Genomic DNA, 20,167 nt, shown 5'->3' on the forward strand with positions numbered 1-20,167 from the left:
ACCACTGATTAGTCCACACGGTGAAACTCATCAGAAAAGAGTCTCTATTTTGTTAGGCACACTGCCTCCTGTGTAGGTATCTACAGACAGCGGAACTGTTCGTACCGAGCAGGACGGGAGCGCTGGGCTCTTCACGGGTCGTCGCGCATACACATTCTGTTCAGAATCTTTCGAACAACGTGCATAAATCGATCTGGAACTCGATCGTGGTGGCGTCGGCGTTCAGATATTGGCAGCCAACTCTGAAAAAGAGACTCTTTTCTGATGAGTTTCGCCTTGTGGACTAATCAGTGGTTATAAACGAAGTCCACTTTTCCGAAGAGTGAACAACTTTGACATATACTAGATGTGAATGGAGCTCAAGTTACCAAGCCATTGGAACATAAGCTATTATGCGAACCCAATGGGGTTTGTAGAATCTGTTAATGTTCATCCGATCCTGATGAAGACTTATATATTTTGTCAAGTCGAAACTATTTACCAACTGCAAAGCCCGTGTTCTAAAGAAGATCTGCATTTATGGGCACCAATAGTTCGATACTTTATTTGGAATGAACTATTGTTAGATGTATATGTGAAGAGATTTGGAAATGAATTGTACATTTCTCTGTTGTATCTTAAAATAATTGAAAAACATTTTAGGGATTTATTTAGATTGAATGAATGAATGAATGAATGAATGTTTGGATGCATGTTTTATAGAATGCTTTTATAACCAAATTGATTAAATGTGTAATGTTTTTGTATTTAAATCAAAATAAAATGAAATAATAATTTGATTCGTTTAGCTTTCTGCCCTCCTTCTCCTGGTTAGACCCGCTCTCCTGGCACCACTTTCTATTTAACATTACCATATCATACATGCATGTTCCCATTTTGTTATCACTTGCAAGAGTATACTCACGTGGGCCTTGTTCACTCGAGTTTCCTCCATTACGAAGCTGGCCTGTTGTTCTGGAGCGACGCCCTGCTTCAGAGAGCAGAGAGGATTTCTTTTAAAATGGCCCCTACTAAAGTTGTTCAATATACATGGGGTTTTTGATTAAGGGGGTTGATCAATATAGCTGGGTGTGGCTCTTTTCCTGGGCTTCGCAAAGTATGGTGGAAGATTGAGGTCACATAGGGGTCACCACTGAAAGGTAGGCCATACTTGTACCCCTTAAATACATTGGGGCACCCCCTGAAATACAGGGGACCCATAATCACGCTTGCACCAGATTAAATGCACCCCTCTACGAAATTGTGGCCATGAGTCTATCTTGCAAGAGATAACAAACTTTAATCTTTACAAAGATGAGGATTGGGGGGAATGGCAGAGCACTCTGCCATTCCGACCAGCATTCTGTCTTCCTCTGCTGACTCCCGGATCCTGAAGACTGGTGCTGGGCTTGGAGCTTAAATACTCTTGACTTGGTTACGGGATACCGGCATCGCTCATCCAAAACTGTTCTCCTTGCCATACAAGGGATGTTGTAGTCTCCAGTGTTGCATGGCCAGGTTTATATTTAGACCAATCCTACTTTAAAATACTGCTGCCTCTCCAGGAATACATTGTAGCTTTTGTTTAGCATTATTTGCTATGTTATAAACATTCATAAATAAACCCATCTTCCTGCCATTCTCTCAACACTACACTCAATAAAATTATATTTTATCTGATCCAGTAATTTCTACAAAACCCTTCATTTCACATATTGTTGCATTGTGTGCATGAGCACGTACATTCTCCTATTCTTAGTCTGCATGAGCTTTTGATGGACAGGAACAGCTGCTCTTCCACTTCGTGTGCTCAGCGAGAGCTAGCCTCTGTGATGCAATGCCTGTAGTCTACTTTTAGCAGAGGCTGCATTCCTTCTGGCAGAGAACCTGCTTTGAGATAAGCTAAGTACAATGTAACAGTATTACAAATATATTCAGCTAAATAATTAGTTGTGCCTTATATTTAAATCCTACCTATCTTTATTTAGTGACCCTCCTCCCCGTGGACTCTTGTAGTGCTTAGAAAACAGTTAACTGAAATCTTGCCTAATTCTAAAGCGCTTGGGAAACTTGAGAATGCAGGAATGCACTAGGCTCCTTACCCAACACTCCTCTTGACGGAAGCAATAGAACCGGTACTCAAACATGTAACCACTGGAATTTAGTTGGTTATTGTCTAGCACCCAAGAAGGACGAAACCAAAAGACCCGTTCTAGTCCTAAGGCCAGCAAACCAATATGTAAAACCCAAAAAATTCGGAATGACCACTTTGCTGGCTGTTATACCTCTCATAAAGAAAGCGGACTACGTAACCATATTCGATATGAAAGATCCACACTTAAATATTTCAATGTTCCCAGGTCATTGCAAGTATCTCTTCTTCAAAATGGAGAAAAAACATTTTCAATTCAGTGTGCTCCCTTTTGGATTTGCATCAGCACTGGGTGTATTCACCATGGTGCTTGCGGTTGTGGCTGCACATCTGTGCTGCAAAGCAGTCCCAGTCTACCCGCATCTAGACAGGATAAGGTGAAAATGTGCAAAAGAATGCCTTCATCATGCGCTAACGACCACAGACTTACTCTACAGGCTAGGATTCACAATCCGCTATAAAAATTCAAGCCTCATACCAATTCAAAAGAATACTTTGCTGGGGACAGTGCTAGACACTTGGAGCAGTAGCCTACCCTACTGTATAGAGTACAAGCACTGCATGCACTAATTCCATGGTATTCAATGGGTCGACTGCTAACCCATCGGAAAGGTCATGAAATTCTTAAGCATGATGGCGTCCTGCATTTTTATCATTCCGTAGGCCTCCGTATTAAGCAGATTTTGTATGCAGTACCCTTTCGGACCACTACACATAACTAGGACTGCAGGTGTAAGCAAAACCAACCTTTGGTGTAAGTCTGTACCACAGTTTTGGTAGCGGAGCTGAGCAGCCAGGCTTATCTCTAGAGGGGAATGTGAGCAGTAATGATGTTTACACAGAGGTCTACAATCACAAATGTTCAAGTAAACTCTTACACTCAAGGTTTCTTTGATAAATACTTATTAATGTATCTGTCAGTTATAAAACATTCATAAGAAGGAGGCAATATAATCACATACAAATATATTCCAATATATTTCAGAATACTTTTCAAGAGGAGTAAAACGCAAAGATTAGAACATGAAAGGTTACAATTATTCTTAGACAGTGCAAATACTTTGTGTTCACCAGAAGAGTCAATTCAATAGGCTAGGTCAAAGTCCATGGGCTAAAGTCTTGGATAGGATAAAGCGGTTCTGGTAAGTAAATGGTAAAGTCTCTGCACAAGTTCTTGGAAGTATTTTGTAAAAAGAAGAATCATATGTTGGTTCACAAGCTGATTAGGCCTGCGAGTTGCAAACGTTTCAAGCACTTTCACCGCGAGAGGTAAGTACTCCGTCTCATTTCACAGTACCTTTCAATGAAGAAAAAGATGCAGCTGATGACTTCTGTTCCTGACAGTTCCTGCAGATCTCGCTGTTCCTGTGCCTCAGTTGTGGGGACAAGAGGGAGGACATCAGGGGACTCCTGCAGTGCACGGCGACTGCTCAAAAAGCTGGCACTTGGCAAATCTTCAATTCCGGTGGCTGTAAGTAACGCACACAAACTGGTGTCCCTCTCCCTGGTTATAAGGTTTCCTGCAGCACTCTGAGGAAAATGCAACCAGCTCCGAGATTGGTATCCAAGTGGCCTACTGTCGAGTTGATTGGTCCACCAACTCAAAGGGAGAAATCGCCCTTGCAGGGCTTCTCTGTTGTGGCGTACTTGGCCATTCGGACCTGCAGCAGGGCTTCAACGAGCAAACCAACGGTCCAGGAGTTGCAGCAGCCGTCCTCTTCCAGCTTGTCTTCGGTTCTTTCGTTCCAGTGGTTGACTCTGCCTTCCAAGCTAAGCGACTTGCTTTTTATTCAATTCTCTCCCATTCATTCCAGCCTAGCTGTCACTCACCCAGCAGGGTGGCTGTCCTTGCTGGACAGTCAGCCAGCCAGCCAATCACCAGAGAGTGCATTTGGGTCTCCTAGGAGACTAAGCACAGGGAGTTTCGGGCACCTCCCTCACTTCCTGTCCACCCCAGACACTCGGGCGCCAGAGGCGGTCTTCACTCCTTAAGCTCGCCAAAGGCGAATGAAGAAAGAGACCAAACCTTGTTTGGCGCGCAGAGCAAAACTCTAGAAGGACCTTTCCACAAAGAAATGGCGAAAAAAGATCAGGACCTGTTTTTACAGAGGGGGCTCAGACGCCATCTTGAAAAACATGGCTCCTGCGATTTAACGCTACCGGCACTCGGGAAAATCATGGTAGTTCACCACCAGCCATTCTGGGGGAAAAGGGTAGCATTTGACTGCCACATGAGATTCTAGACACAGGGGATACTAGGTAACCCCTCCAGCAATCTATTGTAAGATAGTGTGTGCTGGGTCTAAGAATTTAAAAGGCTAGTGAAGTCAATTTCACTTCACTTTACTTACTCTGGGAAATAGTAGTTCATTCCAGAGAAGCTATTTAAACCTTGGGAAAGTCTGAAAAGGTTTCCCTGTGCCACTGCACTGAGGTTGCTGTGTGACACAAATGAAAAGATGGTGCCTATGGAGTTGGTTAGACTCCTTAACCTAAAGGAACACAAGAGTAAAACATTTCAAAATACATGAGAGAGGAGGGAAAAAGGGTCACACTCGCTCCAGGTAAAAAATAATCAAGTCCACATAATCCAGCAAAGTTGCTGGGGGTCTCTAAGGTGAAGGGAATTAGCACATTTATGAGAATTCTCCCCAACACTCTGCATGTATGTTAAATAGAAATAGCTTTGCTACCCCGCCAACACGAATTACATTCACAACTGATGCATCTCCAAAAGGTTGGTGTTGAGATGGATTTCCAAATTCAACCCTGGTTGGAGAGTTTTGGGGGGCACCCTGTTATGGTGAAAAGGGAAGACACAGAGAGGTTAGCCAAAGGTAGCAGAACAGCAAGGCTTAGTCTCCGGAGGAGTGAGAGTGGTCTAGGGCAGGGGTGCACAACTGGCTTTGCTGGTGAGGCAGATGTAATGTGCAAGCCAAGCCTTCTGTGGTGGGCTGAACAATCTAAGGGGATACTGCAGACTTTTTTTTAGATCCCAAAAAATGTCAAAATGAAGGGAGACAAAGGGCATTCTGAAATATACTTAACTATATTGTTTTATTTGTTTCTTTTCTGAGAAAATCCTGTGATATTTCATAAGAACATAATGAAAACAATATTTGTTAAAAGGAAAGTGCTTAAGACCTGCAGTTAACAGAACAAGGGTGCTGGCAAAATAAACCCCCAAGCCTCAGGTGTACTCTTCGCTTAACTGTTTCAAAAAATGACATTGTAGTTTCACTTATCCAATACCATGTTTCATGCGAACTATGTGGCGTGCTATATCAGAACTACAATACCAAAAATGAAACCTAATGGTCTGAGGAGTAATACTTTTATAAAGCCACTGCAATACAAGAAATTGTCAATTTATGTAAGTCAGTTGACACTCACTTGCCAGTCACCTTTTGTCTAAAATTCAAAGCCTAGTTTCTTTTTCATTATACAAATTAAGCAATGGCTGCAATGTTTTGTTTCAATTGGTTTGATAATTTTGTTATTACACCACCCTTGTTAGTATGAACAGGGAGCAACTTCTGGGCGTTTAGCCAAACCAACCAAGGTAGCATGGAGAGAGGCCAATGCTAAATCTCAAAAGAGCTGAGTGGGGTCAGGGGTCCACAATGAGTCCACACAGTGAAATGCCACGTATTACACTTAAACCGTTAGAAAAGTAACACATGCATTATAGTCACAGAAAACACATGCAAAATGGCTATTTGCAAGTGATATTATCACACAATCCTAAAATACTATACACCATAGATACAACTGTCCACAGGATTTAGAATCCTAACTTTATAAGTCTAACCCTAAATTGTATGGGACCTTGTGCCCAAAGTTCACAATAATAATTGTGGCTTCCTAAACATCTGTGCGCCAGGCCAGAGTTTAAAAATCCATTCCAACACCTCTCAAAGCAGAATCGTTGTGTATTCCACTGTGTGGACTAATTGTGGACACCGCTCCTGAGACTAAGCCTTGACCACTCTCCACGCTTACTTTGATTGGGTTTGGCTAACCTCAGAGTTCCCCTCTTCACTATAACTAGGGTGACCTCCTGAAATCTGTCTGCCAAGCCAAATTTTACAAGTCCATCTTAACCGTTTTCAATTAAGTATATATTTACTATGGTAAATCGCAATGGGGCTTTAAGGCCACCCATCCTGCTCCTGAAAGCTAGCTGTAATAATGCTTCAAATGTTGGCCAGCAGGGGTTTTTAATTATATTTCTTTTAAGTGTTGTCTTAAAGCCAGTTTATTGCACTTCGGCTTTTGTTGCCTCACAATAATGCATCCATTCGATCACTGGGATCTTGGAACATGATTTCTAAATCCCCTTCATTAATTGTTTTACAGGAATATGTCTTGGCACACACTGAGATGCCCACAACGTTGGAAGCAGCTGAAGCTGCAATTAAAAAGCAGGAAGATTTCATGACCACCATGGATGCCAGCGAAGAAAAAATAAATGCTGTCATTGATACGGGCAGGCGGCTGGTCAGCGATGGCAACATCAATTCAGACAAGATCCAGGAGAAAGTGGATTCGATTGACAGCAGGTACAGTGCTTAATTATAGAGCACTTGTTGGGTACTGTTAATGGGTCTTGAGAAGCAGCTTAGTAAGTGATGCAGCGGGGAACCAGGGTGGGCGGGGGAGGGCATTACACAATGGGTAGATGGAATGGCCACGGGTTTGTGTCGCGCATTGCAAAGTGTTTTAGAATTTCTTTAAGAACCACTGTTGATGACCACAATGCAAATTCGGAAGAATCTAGTAGCTGTGCCTGTGTTGTACATAAAAATATATATCCTAGATTCATCAGCCTGTATGATGGGGCTGCAAGACTGTCTCCTAATGACCCTCCCCCCTGTGTTTTCCCAAACATGCTTCAGGTCGTTCAGCTCTTATTCCTACTGTTAACGGACCATCTGGTCAAAGCCCTAATCCTGTGACTGCAGCGGTTGTTATTCCTAATGCTAATTGCCTTCCACGTTCGTATTTAATGTCAGGAAAACCTGCATCTGAGTCATCCAGTTAAGCTAAGTTATAATTGATCAAGTTAATAGTCTGCACTAAGCTATTTCTGAATGTACTACAAATCTGCCTAGGCATACTACTTAATATTTTCTGACAGAGGCCCAGGTATGTTCAGACTCAGCTGTATGTTCTTTATTCTAAACGCTAATGAAAGCTGTGGGTAGTGATCTTAATATAAACCCTGGTAACTGCACCCCCAATTGCTTAGCATGTGTATGTAATTACACATGCAGTTTCATCAAAGGAACTGTTGTCTGTTGTCGCACACATATATGTGTGTGTATGAATGGTTGATTGCAAAGTTGCTGAATTGGAAGTAATGTATATTTCATGGGCTTGCAAATTATTTGTGCATGTGACTAGGGACAACACAACAGATAACGAATGCAGCTAACCACTTTTGTAGTACTACCTGTCTTAGCCGCAGGCCTTTTCCCAATTGTTTTCCCCTCTGTAACAAGGCTTACATTTATTTGATGTTTGCAGTGGGTGCTGAATGAGCCCTCCTCTTATGCCCAAATGGTGCATTCCGGTAGGTGACATGTTTTCTAGGTGTTGCATGCACAGCACAAAAAGCATAAGAAATATATGACTGAATTGTGTGCAGTTTACCTTATTGTAGATTCACTTATCTTATGCCCTAGTCAGAGCTAATAAAATTGTAATTGTGTTCAAATCCATTCAAGGCAATGTGGATTTATGGCAGATGCTACAAACTCCAGCTGCTCTCTATCACAGAAAGTCTTTATCATCGCCGCAGTTACCCGTCATGTGGTCTACTTTAATGCCATCTATACAGTGCTCCCCAATGAAGTGACTTACCAGGTGCCGCCTGTTCAAGCACCTCTCACCCAATGCTCCTGTCTGGTGCAATGACTAAATCAGCCATTCATTTGTAGTAGACTAGTTCCTCCACCTTACAGCGCATGGTTAGCACACACTTCTGGTTGTGTTTTCGTGGGTGCTGCCTGTTGGAACAGGTGGTTCTCGCTCCAATGCTCTTAGAAGGGGCTTAAGACGTGATACAAATCAAAATAAAAAACCCTGCCATGCTCAGTTGTTTAATGTTGTGGTGCTTGCTGATGTCTGGATGTGCTCTGGATCACAGGAATGCAGGGTGTGTGGGGTCAAGTCCGTCCCTACATCAGTAAGCGCTTTAATGTTAGATCTTGTGCCTCACTTGGAGCTACAGTAAAAGGCTATTATTGTGTTGATGTAGGGTAGCGTGCATATTATGCTGTTGACTGTTCATGTGGGCCTCTTTTCCTGCTTCGCAGAACGTTGCCGCACGATCTCCTCCTCTGTCACTATTTCCCATTGTGCCTCCAGAGTACGCGTGAAACACTGGCAGATATTTTAGTTCTGTAACTGGGTGTTCACCTTTACCATGTTCCAGAGTAATATTGAGTATTGCATATCTTTGCCCCAAATGTTATGCTCTAGAGTTTGATCATTTTGCTGTGCTTTTTAAAACAGGCACAGAAAGAATCGGAAAGCAGCTAGTGAGCTTCTTACGAGGTTGAAAGACAACCGAGAAATGCAGAAATTTCTTCAGGATTGTCAAGAGGTATTGTTCTTCTAGCCATTATTATTTAAATATGCATTGTGTGTTTGTGTTTTGTAAAAATGAAGAATAATTCTTCTGTCTATTAATTTGTAAATAATGCTGCTTTCTGGTGAGCCATACCGAATGACAACGGCCTGTCACCTGAGTTAATAGGCTCAAGTCAAGTGCGGTCCTCCCCAACTCTGGCGAAAGGCCGTTACCACCCAACATGGCCAGCCATGAAAGGCATTCTTGTCATTAGACCCCTGTTAAGCAAAGTTTGTGTGCAGTACCCTTTGGGACCACTACACACAACTAGGACTTCAGGTGTAAGCAAAACCAACCTTTGGTATAAGTCTGTACGCGTTGCTGAGCAGCCAGGCTTATCTCAAGAGGGAATGTGAGCTGTAAGGATGTTACACAGAGGTCTTTAATTACAAGTATTCAAGTAGACTCTTATACTCAAGGTTTCTTGGTAAAACACTTCTTAATTTATTTCACAGTCAGTTATAAAACATTCACTAAAATGAGGCAATCTATATCACACAAATATATACTTCAGTACTTCACAATATCAGGTTCTGAGGCATTTAAACTACTTGGAAAGAGGAGCAAAATAGCATTCAGAGCATTTGAAGTAGGAGCAAAAAGGCATAAGTTAATAAAACAAATATTACAGTTACTCTAAAACAGTACGAATAGTGTGAGTTCCCCAGAGGAGTTGATTCAATGCAATAGGTTAAGCCAAAGTCAATGGGCTAAAGTCTTGTATAGAATGAAGCAGTTCTGGAAGTTAAACGGAAAAGTATTTGCCAAAGTTCTCAGAAGTAGTTCATTAAAAAGAAAAGATTCATATGTTGGGTCACAAGCTGACTAGGCCTGCAAGTTGCCAAAGTTTCAAGCACTTTCGCAGTTAGAGGTAAGTTCTCTCGGTCGAGTTTTCATAGTACCTTACAATGAAGAAAAAGATGCAGCGGAAGACGTCTGTTTCTGGCAGTTGCTGCAGGTCTCCCTGTTCCTGAGTCTTAGTTGTGAGGACAAGAGGGAAGACGTTGGGGGGGGGGGGGGACTCCTGCACTGGGACTGGTCAAAAAGCTGGCAAAGGCAAATCTTCAATTCCAGTAGCTGTAGTCAAGCACATAAACTGTTGTCGTTCTCCCTGGCTATTCGGTTTCCTGCAGCAGTCTGAGGAAAATACAACCAGCTCTGAGAATGGTATCCAGGTGGCTTACGAGTTGATTGGTCGCACCAACTCAAAGGGAGAAGTCGTCCTTGAAGGGCTTCTCTGTCGAGATGAACTTTGCCGATTCGGACCTGCAGCAGGGCTTCAGCAGCAAACCAACGGTCGAGGCGTTGCAGCAGCTGTCCTCTTCCAGCTAGTCTTTGGTTCCTTCGTTCCAGTAGTCGACTCTGCCTTGCAAGTCAAGAGACTCGCCTTTTATCCACTTTCCTCCCATTCATTCCAGCCTAGCTGCCACTCACCTAGCAGGGTGGCTGTCCTTGCCGGACAGTCAGCCAGCCAATCCCGCCAGAGTGCATTTGGGTCTCATAGGAGACTCAGCACAGGGAGTTTCCGGGCACCTCCCTCGCTTCCTGCCCACCCCAGACACTCAGACGCCAGAGGTAGTCTTCAGTCCTGAAGCCCACCAAAGGCGTAGGAACAAAGACACCAAACCTGGTTTGGCGCGCAGAGACAAACGCTAGAAGGACCTTTCCAAAAAGAAATGGCGAAAAAAGAAAACCGGGAGCTCTATAAACGAAGGGGGCTCAGACGACATCTTGAAAAACATGCCTCCCACGATTTAACGCTACCGGTGTTCACGGTCGGGGGGAAAAATCATGGCAGTTCGTTGTAAAACCACTGCCTCCAGCCATTTCGAGAGGAAAGGGTAGCATTTGACTGCTAAATGAGTTTCTAGACATAGGGGATACTAAGTAATCCCTCCAGCACTCTATTGTTAGATGGGGTGTGCTGTGTCAAGGAATTTGAAAAGACTAGTAAAGTCAATTTCACTTTACTTTCTCTGGGAAACAGTAGTTGATCCCAGAGAAGGTATTTAAACCTTGGGACAGTCTAAAAGGCTTCCCTGTGTCACTGCACTGAGGGTGCTTTGTGACACACATGAAAAGATGATGCCTATGGAGTTGTCTAAAACTCCATAACCAAAAGCAATGAACACAGAAAACAAATAGAATTAAAAAGTAGTCCCAAAGTTCAGCAAAAGAGCTGAGGGTTTTTAAGGTAGAGAGGAATTAGCACATTTTGAGAATTCTACCTAACAGTCGTTGACCTTAAAGTGCTACGGCCATAAGTGGAAGCATTTTGGTATGTGTGCCGGTTGCAGATTACTACCCCTCAGAGGGTCACAGCTCCACAGATCCTCCAATACTTGCTATTCTTGGCAAAGGCTAGTCTGGTGCACGCCTCCATCAAGGTGCATCTGGCGGCTATGTGCCGCTACACCAGATCCCCAGGAAGATCCTCACTTTGGTCCCACAGACTTGTCAAGGAATTTCTCAAAGGACTTTTCCGATCTTTCCCGCCGGCGAAGGCTCCTGCCCCAGCGTGGGAACTCAGCGTGGTTCTGACCAGGCTCATCGGGGGCTCCCTTCGAGCCTATGCGTCAGGCTCCACTGAAGTTTCTCTCATGGAAGACTGCTTTCCTTGTGGCCATCACCTCTGCCAGACGTGTAGGTGAGATCCAGGCCCTATCCTGCAAGCAGCCGTGCCTTACTTTCCACGAGTCAAGGGTGGTACTGCGTATGCACCCCTCTTTCATGCCGAAGGTTCTGTCGGAATGACACCTCAACGAGCCTTTGGTGTTACCTGTTTTATTTCCGAATCCTTTGTCGCTGGCGGGAAAGGGCCTTGTACTCTCCGGACCTTGCTCGTGCCCTGAATTTCTACGTGACACGCACAAAGATTTCCTGAACACTTCACAACTGTTCATGAACTTTGATCCTGTGAACCATGGTAATGCCGTGGGCTAGGCTTCCATTTCAAGGTGGCTCTCCGGCTGCATTACACACTGTTATGGCAAACCGACTGCTGCCTGGCCATCACAAATTTCTACTGCAATTACAGGGATTCCAGGGAGGAGTCCAGAGTTGGCCAAGCAGTGTTACGCGACCTGTTCATTGCTTCTGTTGAGCCTTGCCAACTCCTGTGGTTCTTTAATGTTGTACTGCTATGTATTTGTTATTCATGAGCATGTGAATCCATGCTAGAGAAGGTTTAAGTAACTTACCTGTAACTATTATTCTCCAGCTTGGGTCTGGCATGGATTCACATACGAACCGTCCCTCTGGCCCCTCTTGGTCATACTGCCACTTCACGTGCTTACCAAATCTGAAGAGGGCTGCCAGAGGCAGGGCTTGGGGAGAAGACGGTCATTGGATGGGGACAGTATGACCCGGAGTACCGTGATTGGTTTAGAGGAGAAATACAGTTTTTCAGTGAAAGTGAAACTGTTTTTTTCTTTACTGAGATTTCCCAGCCTGACAGGGACTATTCATGAGCATGTGAATCCAGGCCAGACCCATGCTGAAGAACAATAGTTACAGGTTAGTAACTTAAACCTGATTATATAGAACACAGATTTAAAAGTAATAGGACTGTAAAAGTTACAATACCGGTATAGTATAATGGAACCATATACTAGCATTACTCTTGCTATTCTCAAAGATGAAAAACTTAAAGATTGCCCTCCTCTGGTGTAAAAGCTGAACTTGTACAGCGACTGATGGAGAGTCTAGGATAACGTTACCTGTGGCTGGTGATTCATTTAATGCTGGGACAGGGCCTAGCAGTATTGTTAGGGAGTTGTCCTAAAACCTTACCAGTAGGATTTCATAAGACTCTCTCTACTTGACAGTATAGAATTCAAGGTAAGTAAAAACCACTTTATAGTAAACTTTGTAGAACATTCTGTTTCAGGAATAAAATGCAGTTGCAAGACCAACATAAGTGGTTCTACATGTTATTACCGCATTTTTAAAAACCGAACACAAAAAGACAGATTTGTTTTTCTGGACGTTTTTGTGTCCGCTTTAAAATGCGGCAATATCACTTTCTGCACTTCACCCCTGCCCCCTCCCTGCCTCTGACAAGGTGATCCCCACCCTCTCCTGCAGCTCATATTCTTAATCAGGGGGGGATTAACCCCCCTTGCTCACCCGCCATCGCTTCCCAGGACAACCAACTTACACACACAACACACTTACACACACACTACTCTTATGTCCCATCCCCTTTCCTCCATACTGTATGGGCGTCCCTTCCAAGGGACAGGAGACAGAACCTTTTTCACCAGAAAAAAACACCTTCCCCTTTAAATTTAGAGGCGCTGCCCTTACTCTGCCCTCTAGCGCCACACCTCAGTCCCCTTTTCCGCATTGACGGGAACGGGCCGAGTTCACCAACGCTACTGGTTTTGGCTTCGGCCATGTAATTGCACGTGCGGATACTTCTTCTTTGTCTTTTTTTGTCTTATCTATCATTCAGGTACCCGGCCCTCAGGCGTCACGCTCCTCCACGGGTTCAGCAGGTGTCCACCCTGCAACGGGCTCTTCCCAACTTCCGACCCCCACGCCCTCTGACTACGTTGCCGTGGCCCAGACCACGGTTGGCAATCATGTTCGGCGTGTGATTCGCTGTCCTCAAAGGCTCTGAAGAACAGTCTAGCCAGGTGGAAGGAGCTCTTCAAGAAGTTGCCTCCAGAGGATCTCAAGAACTTCGTGAAGCTTCATCCCAGGTCCAAGGTAGGGCTGATATTTTCCAGCACACCCCGCAAGGGAGCCTCCTTCCCAGGGGACTCTCCCCTGTGGGAGCGACCGGCCAGCTCCTTCTACCGGCACGTGCACCGAGGCTGCTACAGCTACCGGCCTTCGGTTCGAGTGGTCCTCGGATCCTCCTGGATGCAGTGTAGTGGGACCGGAAGGTTCTTGTACCGGGCTTACACCGAGGGACTATGTCCTAATACTGGCAATACGTCCGAGGGTGCACCTATGCGTAGCTCTACCGACCCCCGCGTTGAGGGTGTCGCACCTATCGGCCGAGAACCAAGGAGCAGGGTAGGCCCAGTGATCCACACGCTAGTGTCTTGGACGAGGCTGGACCCAGCGGGCTGGGCATCACATCGTTTGCACATGGCAGGCAGCTCGACAAAATGGCCACTGCGCCAATCGGGAACACCCGTCCGATGCCATTCCACGAATTCGTCGAAGAACGAGTGTCAAGGTGGGACTAGTCGCAACCAGGTACGTGGCCTACAGTCTACCCTTCATATGCGCACGGCAGCTTTCCCATGCGTCCATACGGACTGGGTACGCAGTGGCTCCAGCAGTCCCCTGCTAACCCGTCTGTACCACCTACCACCTCTTCGGCCAGTGAGGAGGTGCTCTTCGACAAATTCCTCAGCCTCATGAGGTCTCCGCAGATGGGGGGGCTATCATGAATGACGCATTCAGGGAAATCCTCCCCACCATGCTAACAGCACCACAGATGCCTCCATTGGGCCCCCAGGTCCCGGTGTAGCAGCCTCCTCTTGCTCCACAGCCAACTCCACAACCTCCGCTGTCTCCTCAGCCTCCGGCTGTGGTCTCCGTATCCCAGCCTCCGGCTCCATCTACCCCTCCTCCTCCTCCGCAAGATCCCCCGGATCTGCAGGACACGGACGAGGAGGAAGATCCGGACATGCCAACCTCAGCTAGGGCCTTACGTGAATGTCTTGCTGGCCTGGCGGAATACCTGGGCCTCCCCCAACCCGAGGTCGAACAGCCGGCAGAGGGGGTTCTGGCTGAAGTCCTCACAAGAAGCTCCTCTGCCAACACTGGGATTCCACTGCAAACCGATGTAGTCTCCCTGACCAAGAAGGGTTGGCTCAAGCCCCACTCGGTCCAGCCGGTCAACTGACGCCTGGACGCCAAGTACAAGCAGATGGAGGGGGATACATTCTTGCTCTCGACCCATCCTCAGCCACACACCTCGTGATTGCTGCGGCATCACTATACTCCAAGCCTCAGTCGTCCTCGGCCTCCCCCTCTGCGGCGCTGCTAGGCAAGGAGGAGAAGATCTTGGAGGCTTATGGCAAGAAGATCTACTCCAACGCCTCCTTGCACCTGCGTCAGGCCAACGCAGATGCCATGCTGGCTGTCGCCAACCAACGGTTATGGCAGGAAATTGCGGACTTCCTCCCGGAACTCCCCTCCCAATGCCAATCTTGCTTTAAGGTGGGGCTAGCAGAGGCCAAGCTCATGGCGCACGACCTCATGGAATCCACAGTAGCGCATATCGATACCTCGGGCCGTGCCATCTGCATTGCCACAGACATGAGGCGCACGGCCTGGCTCCGGGCGACAAAATTCAACCCGGATGTCCAGGAGCGCATCCTAGATCTGCCGTTCGAGCGGGATGGGGGGGACTCTCTTCCACTCCTCTACGGACGAAGAGCTGGACAAGAAGAATAGCTCACAAACGGCAAGTCCTTATCCGTTCTTACAAAGACTATGCCCAAATCTTACACCCAATTTCAGCAGCGCTCAGAAGGGTCGTACATATGGAGGGTTCCGTGGCTTCCAGGAATGCAGATCCAGGCAGCCGGACCGCTCGCCGTCCCAGAGCCGCCGCAAACAACATATGAGTGGGGGGAGTAAGGGCTTTTTCCAGTCCCCCTCCTCAACCTTCGAGGGAAAGAAGGCATGACATGTCTCCGGTGGGTGGCAGGCTTGCTCGCCACGCACATTTCTGGCAGCAGAATTTCTCGGACCCCTGGATCCTCTCCATAGTATCCACGGGGTACCGCCTACCCATCCCATCCCAGCCTCTCCTCCCTCCTCCCCTCCACTCCCACAGGTAGGGACAGCAACTCTTTTGGCGGAGATCCGGTCACTCGTAGAGAGCCAGGCAGTGGAGGAAGTTTCAACCTCCCAGCGAGGCTTTGTCTTCTACTCCAAGATTTTCACCATTCAGAAGAAGAACCAGGCAGGCCCGAGAGTTGTGCTGGACCTTTCCACCCTCAACCTCTCTCTACCCCTGCAAAAATTCAAGATGGTTACGCCATATTTTATAGTGGAGACATTGGACAAGGGAGACTGGATGTGCTCCCTGGACCTGAAAGACATGTACTTGCACATCCCAATTTGGTAGCCCCATCATTCTTTCCTCGGGTTCAGAATCATGGGTTGCCATTTCCAATACAAAGTCCTTCCGTTTGGCCTCGACTCGGCCCCCAGGTTTTTTTTTTCCCCCCAACATTGTTTTTATTATTTTGGTAACAAGTCATACAGATTCTTTGAGAATTACATACTTTGTTAAAACATTTAATGGAAAATAACTCCTCTTTCTATGGCTAAAACTAGGCAAACATGCGTTCACTTCAAAAATAAAACTTTCAAATCATAACTGAAGAGGGGGGGAAGGGGAATGGGGGGACAAGGAGCTGTGCACACATCAGAGGTAGAAGGCTGGCTGTATTCAACAAGGTAATGGTTCAAGGGTTCAGTGCGTCTCTTTGACTGGTTTTAGGATGCAGATCTCGGCGCAGGCCTTTCGAGGTTGGGGAACTTGGCCTGGAGGTTCCTAAGGTTGCGGGGGCACAAAGAAGTCCCGTCACTCTTCGACCTGGTTCGTGCTACGTTCTTTTCAGTTTTGAGTTTCCAACCAGCGAAGGGAAGGGGGCTGTCTCGCTAGTCTGGGGAATTGCTGCACAGAGTCCAGAAAGGGGGCCCATACGCGGTTGAATTTGGGTTTATTGCCTAGTCTGATGGCTGTAACTTTTTCGGCTGCAACAATGTCCCAGCATTTAGACCACCACATTTGCGTGGACGGACCCTCCGGGTTATTTTGGCGGCAGTAAGGAGATGGGAGCAGAGGTCCACCAGACAACCTGTTGGGGGGAATTGACCGTCTCCCGTCGCACCCAGCAGTGTGATACCTGGGTCCCAGGGGATGGTGAGTCCAGTGATTCCTTTGATTTGCTCCAGGATGGTCTTCCAGAATATGGAGGCTTTCGGGCAAGTCCAGAAGAGGTGGAACAGAGTTCCTTCGTCCGCGCACCCCCTCCAGCATTGAGCAGAGATCGCTGAATTACATTTGTTTAGGATTACCGCGGTCATATACCATCTGTAGCAAACTTTAAAGGCACTTTCTTTGTTTGTTACGCATGTTGAGCTTTTCTGGGTGTGGGACCAAATGTGCTGCCATTCCTCTGGGTCAAGCTGTCTTTCCGATGTATTCTTCCCATTTCAGCATATATGGTTCTTTTTGGGCGGGATCTGTTCTGTCCAGGATCTTGTACAGTGCAGAGATTTTCCCTCTCGGGGGATTTGCTGCGAGGGTAAGTTCTAACGCCGTTAGCGCTCTGCAGCCTTGTTTTCTGATCTGTGGGTTTGACAGCCAATGTCTCAATTGTGTATAGCGGAACCTTTCCATTTCAGGGATCTGGAATTTCGTTTTACACTCCTCGAAGTTTAAGGGGAGGCCGTTTTCAAAGAAGTCTGATATGGTTTCCAAGCCCCCGGCCCTCCACTCCCCGAACTGGTTTGGTGAGACTCCGGGGGAAAAGTCGGGATTGTCCCAGATTGGCGTGAGGGGTCCTGTTGTGCCCCTGCAATTCGACCGGCGGTCTGCCATTTTCCAGCTGGCGACCGTATTTCTTGTTGCAGGTTGGGGCCCCGGGTCCTGGGTTCTTTTGGGCTCTTTGGAATGGGACAAAGATTCAAGTGGGATCTTACTCCAATCTTCCTCCAGTTGTAGCCACCGGGGACGGTTGGCGCTAAGCTTCCAGGCGAAAGCTGGGGCGAGCTGGGCTGCGAGACAGTACCTTGCGACATCTGGGACCCCAAGGCCACCCAGGGCATTACTTCGGAGCATGATGCGTTTCGGGATATGGGACTTCTTTCCTTCCCAGATTAGGTTCAAGATCTCTCTTTGCAGCTTTCTTAAGGCTTTCTCCTGAATTGACACCGGTAGAGCTTGAGCGTAATATAGCAGCCGTGGAGTTAGATTCATCTTTATCGCCGTAATCCTGCCGAACCAGGAGATCTCCTGTTTTTTCCATCGGTTGATGTTGTTTTTCAGGTCTCTGAAGAGTGCCGGAAAGTTAGCCTTGTACAGTTTTCCAGTTTTGTTGGGTAACTGAACACCCAGATAGCTGATGTCGTTTTTTGCCCAGGGGATCCGGAACTCCGCTTCGAGGTTGGCTTGGGCTTTTCTTGGGATATTGATGCCCAGTGCTGCTGATTTGGAGATATTTATTGTGAAGCCTGAGGCTGCGCGGAATTCTTCTAGCGTTTGCCATAGTGCTCTTATTGATTCTGCTGGCCGGGTAAGTGTCAGCAGCACATCGTCCGCGTATAGGGTGATTTTGTAAGATGCTTTTTTGAGCGTGAGGCCGTGAATTGATGGATTTTGACGAATCCTGTCCGCAAATGGCTCCATTGATAGGGCGAAGATAAGCGGAGAGAGTGGACAGCCTTGCCTCGTGCCTCTAGTTATGTTTATCTTACTGGATTTGGCCCCATTGAGGCGTATTTTTGTGGAGGGGCTTTGGTAGATAACCAGGATCCATTTTACAAAATTTGGGCCGAAGCCAAAAAGCTTGAGGATGTCCTGCAAGTAGCCCCAGTCGAGCATGTCGAACGCCTTATGTGCATCTAGGGAGAGGACTGCTAGCCTTGAGCCCAACCTATTCGCTGACTCGATGATATTGATGGTTCTGCGGATGTTGTCTTGGGTGCTCCGTCCCGGTATGAAACCTGCTTGGTCTGGGTGAATGATCTCCGGGAGGGAAGGGGCCAGCCGATTTGCCAGGATTTTGGCGAATATTTTTGCATCAATGTTAAGGAGTGTAATGGGCCTGTATGATGCGCATTGCGTTCGGTCTTTCCCTGGTTTTGGGATCAGTACTGTAATCGACTCATTCATGGATGCGGTCGTGGAGCTAACAGTTTTGCCATTTGTGGTGATAGCAGGTGAGCAAACCTTTTGTAAAATTTTGCGGAGAACCAGTCTGGCCCGGGCGTTAAGTTTTTCAGGTGGCGGATCATTTCGCTGACTTCCTCCGCTGAGATAGGAGCCTCCAAGTCGGATAGTGATGGGTTTGACTTAGATTTTTGAATCGGGGCCAAGAATTGGGTGATAGCTGGATTTGACGTCGGGGTTCCCGACATGATTTCCTTGTGGTGCTGGACCATTATCTTGAGTTTTTCAGAGTCCAAATGGTGGAGGGAGCCTCTGTTGCCCGCTAGGACTTGGATGTGGTTCCTGGTTTGGAGCTAGGAGCCGGTTCGCTTTGTTGCTGTTAAGGTAGTAATACTGTTTGGTGAAAATTAGTGCTTTAGGGGCCCGGTCTGCTAGGTGGATCTCCAACTCTCTTTTAGCTCTTTTCAGTTCACGGTGGGTCGTTTTCGTGTAGCGTTGTTTGAGCTTATTTTCTAGTTCTGAGAGTCTTACCTCTCGCTTTTGTTGCTTCAGCAGATTTTGGCGCTTAAGTCTAGCCGTTGAGTCCATCGCCACCCCTCGAATCACAGGTTTCATTGCATCCCATATTGGTGCCATTGAGGAGTCTGGGGTTATGTTCTCCGTGAAGTAATTCTGAATCGCCTCCGTGATGTCAGAGCTGGCTACTAAGTCGGTAAGGATATAGTCTTGCAGCTTCCATTGCCTCTGGCTGGGTTCTGGAGCTCCATGGAAAAGCAGCGTCATCGTGACTGGCGCATGATCCGAGATTGCTATAGGTCCGATGTGGATGTTATCCACACAGGGGGCCCATTTGTTGGCGGTTAACAGGAGGTCGATACGCGAATAGCCTCGGTGAACATGTGAGAAGAATGTATAGTACCTTTCTCCCTGGTTGCATAATCTCCAAATGTCGATCGTCTCGGTTTCACGCAGGAATTCCGCCAGGGCCAGGGATTTGCCAAAGTCATCCCTCGAGGCGGGGAGCGACTTGTCCACCCTCGGATCTGGGGGGGTGTTGAAGTCTCCGCCGATTAGCACGTGGCCAACCGAGAAGGCCGTGATGGTCAGGAGGAGATTATGGAGGAATTGGTCTTGCTCTTTATTTGGTGCTTAGATAGCCACCAGTGTGATCGGTAGTTCGACAAGGAGGCCCCTCAGGAGTAGGAATCTGCCCTCCGGATCTTTTTTGGTGGTGATCTGCGTTAGTGGGAGGTCTTGACCTAGCAATAAAGCGACTCCTCTCTTTTTCTGTGTAGCGGAAGCAAAGTAGCATATCGGGTAGCGTCGGGACCGTAGACACTTTTCGTCTTCTGCGATCAAGTGTGTTTCCTGCATGAAGACAATGTCCGCGGCAAGCTGGTCCAGTTTGTGCTCCACTGACTTCCGCTTTCTTGGTGCGTTGAGCCCCTGCACGTTCCAGGTCGAAATAGTAAGGGTTTTGTCTATTGAACCCATCCTCTAAGATCTAAGTAAGTTGTATCGGCCT

General features: G+C 46.9%; 1 protein-coding gene across 2 annotated transcripts in view; it reads left to right on the plus strand.

Moving 5' to 3' along the window:
- Positions 1 to 20,167, plus strand: part of SPTBN1 (spectrin beta, non-erythrocytic 1) — a 964,524-nt gene that overhangs the window by 630,695 nt on the left and 313,662 nt on the right. For both annotated transcript variants that reach the window (XM_069608234.1, XM_069608235.1), the window contains 2 exons: positions 6,491 to 6,693; positions 8,651 to 8,741. In XM_069608234.1, the coding sequence (XP_069464335.1) occupies positions 6,491 to 6,693; positions 8,651 to 8,741 (294 nt within the window). The remainder of the gene's footprint in view (positions 1 to 6,490; positions 6,694 to 8,650; positions 8,742 to 20,167) is intronic.

This window comes from Ambystoma mexicanum, chromosome 4q, assembly GCF_040938575.1.
Source record: "Ambystoma mexicanum isolate Mex_15411 chromosome 4q, UKY_AmexF1_1, whole genome shotgun sequence".
Taxonomy (NCBI): domain Eukaryota; kingdom Metazoa; phylum Chordata; class Amphibia; order Caudata; family Ambystomatidae; genus Ambystoma; species Ambystoma mexicanum.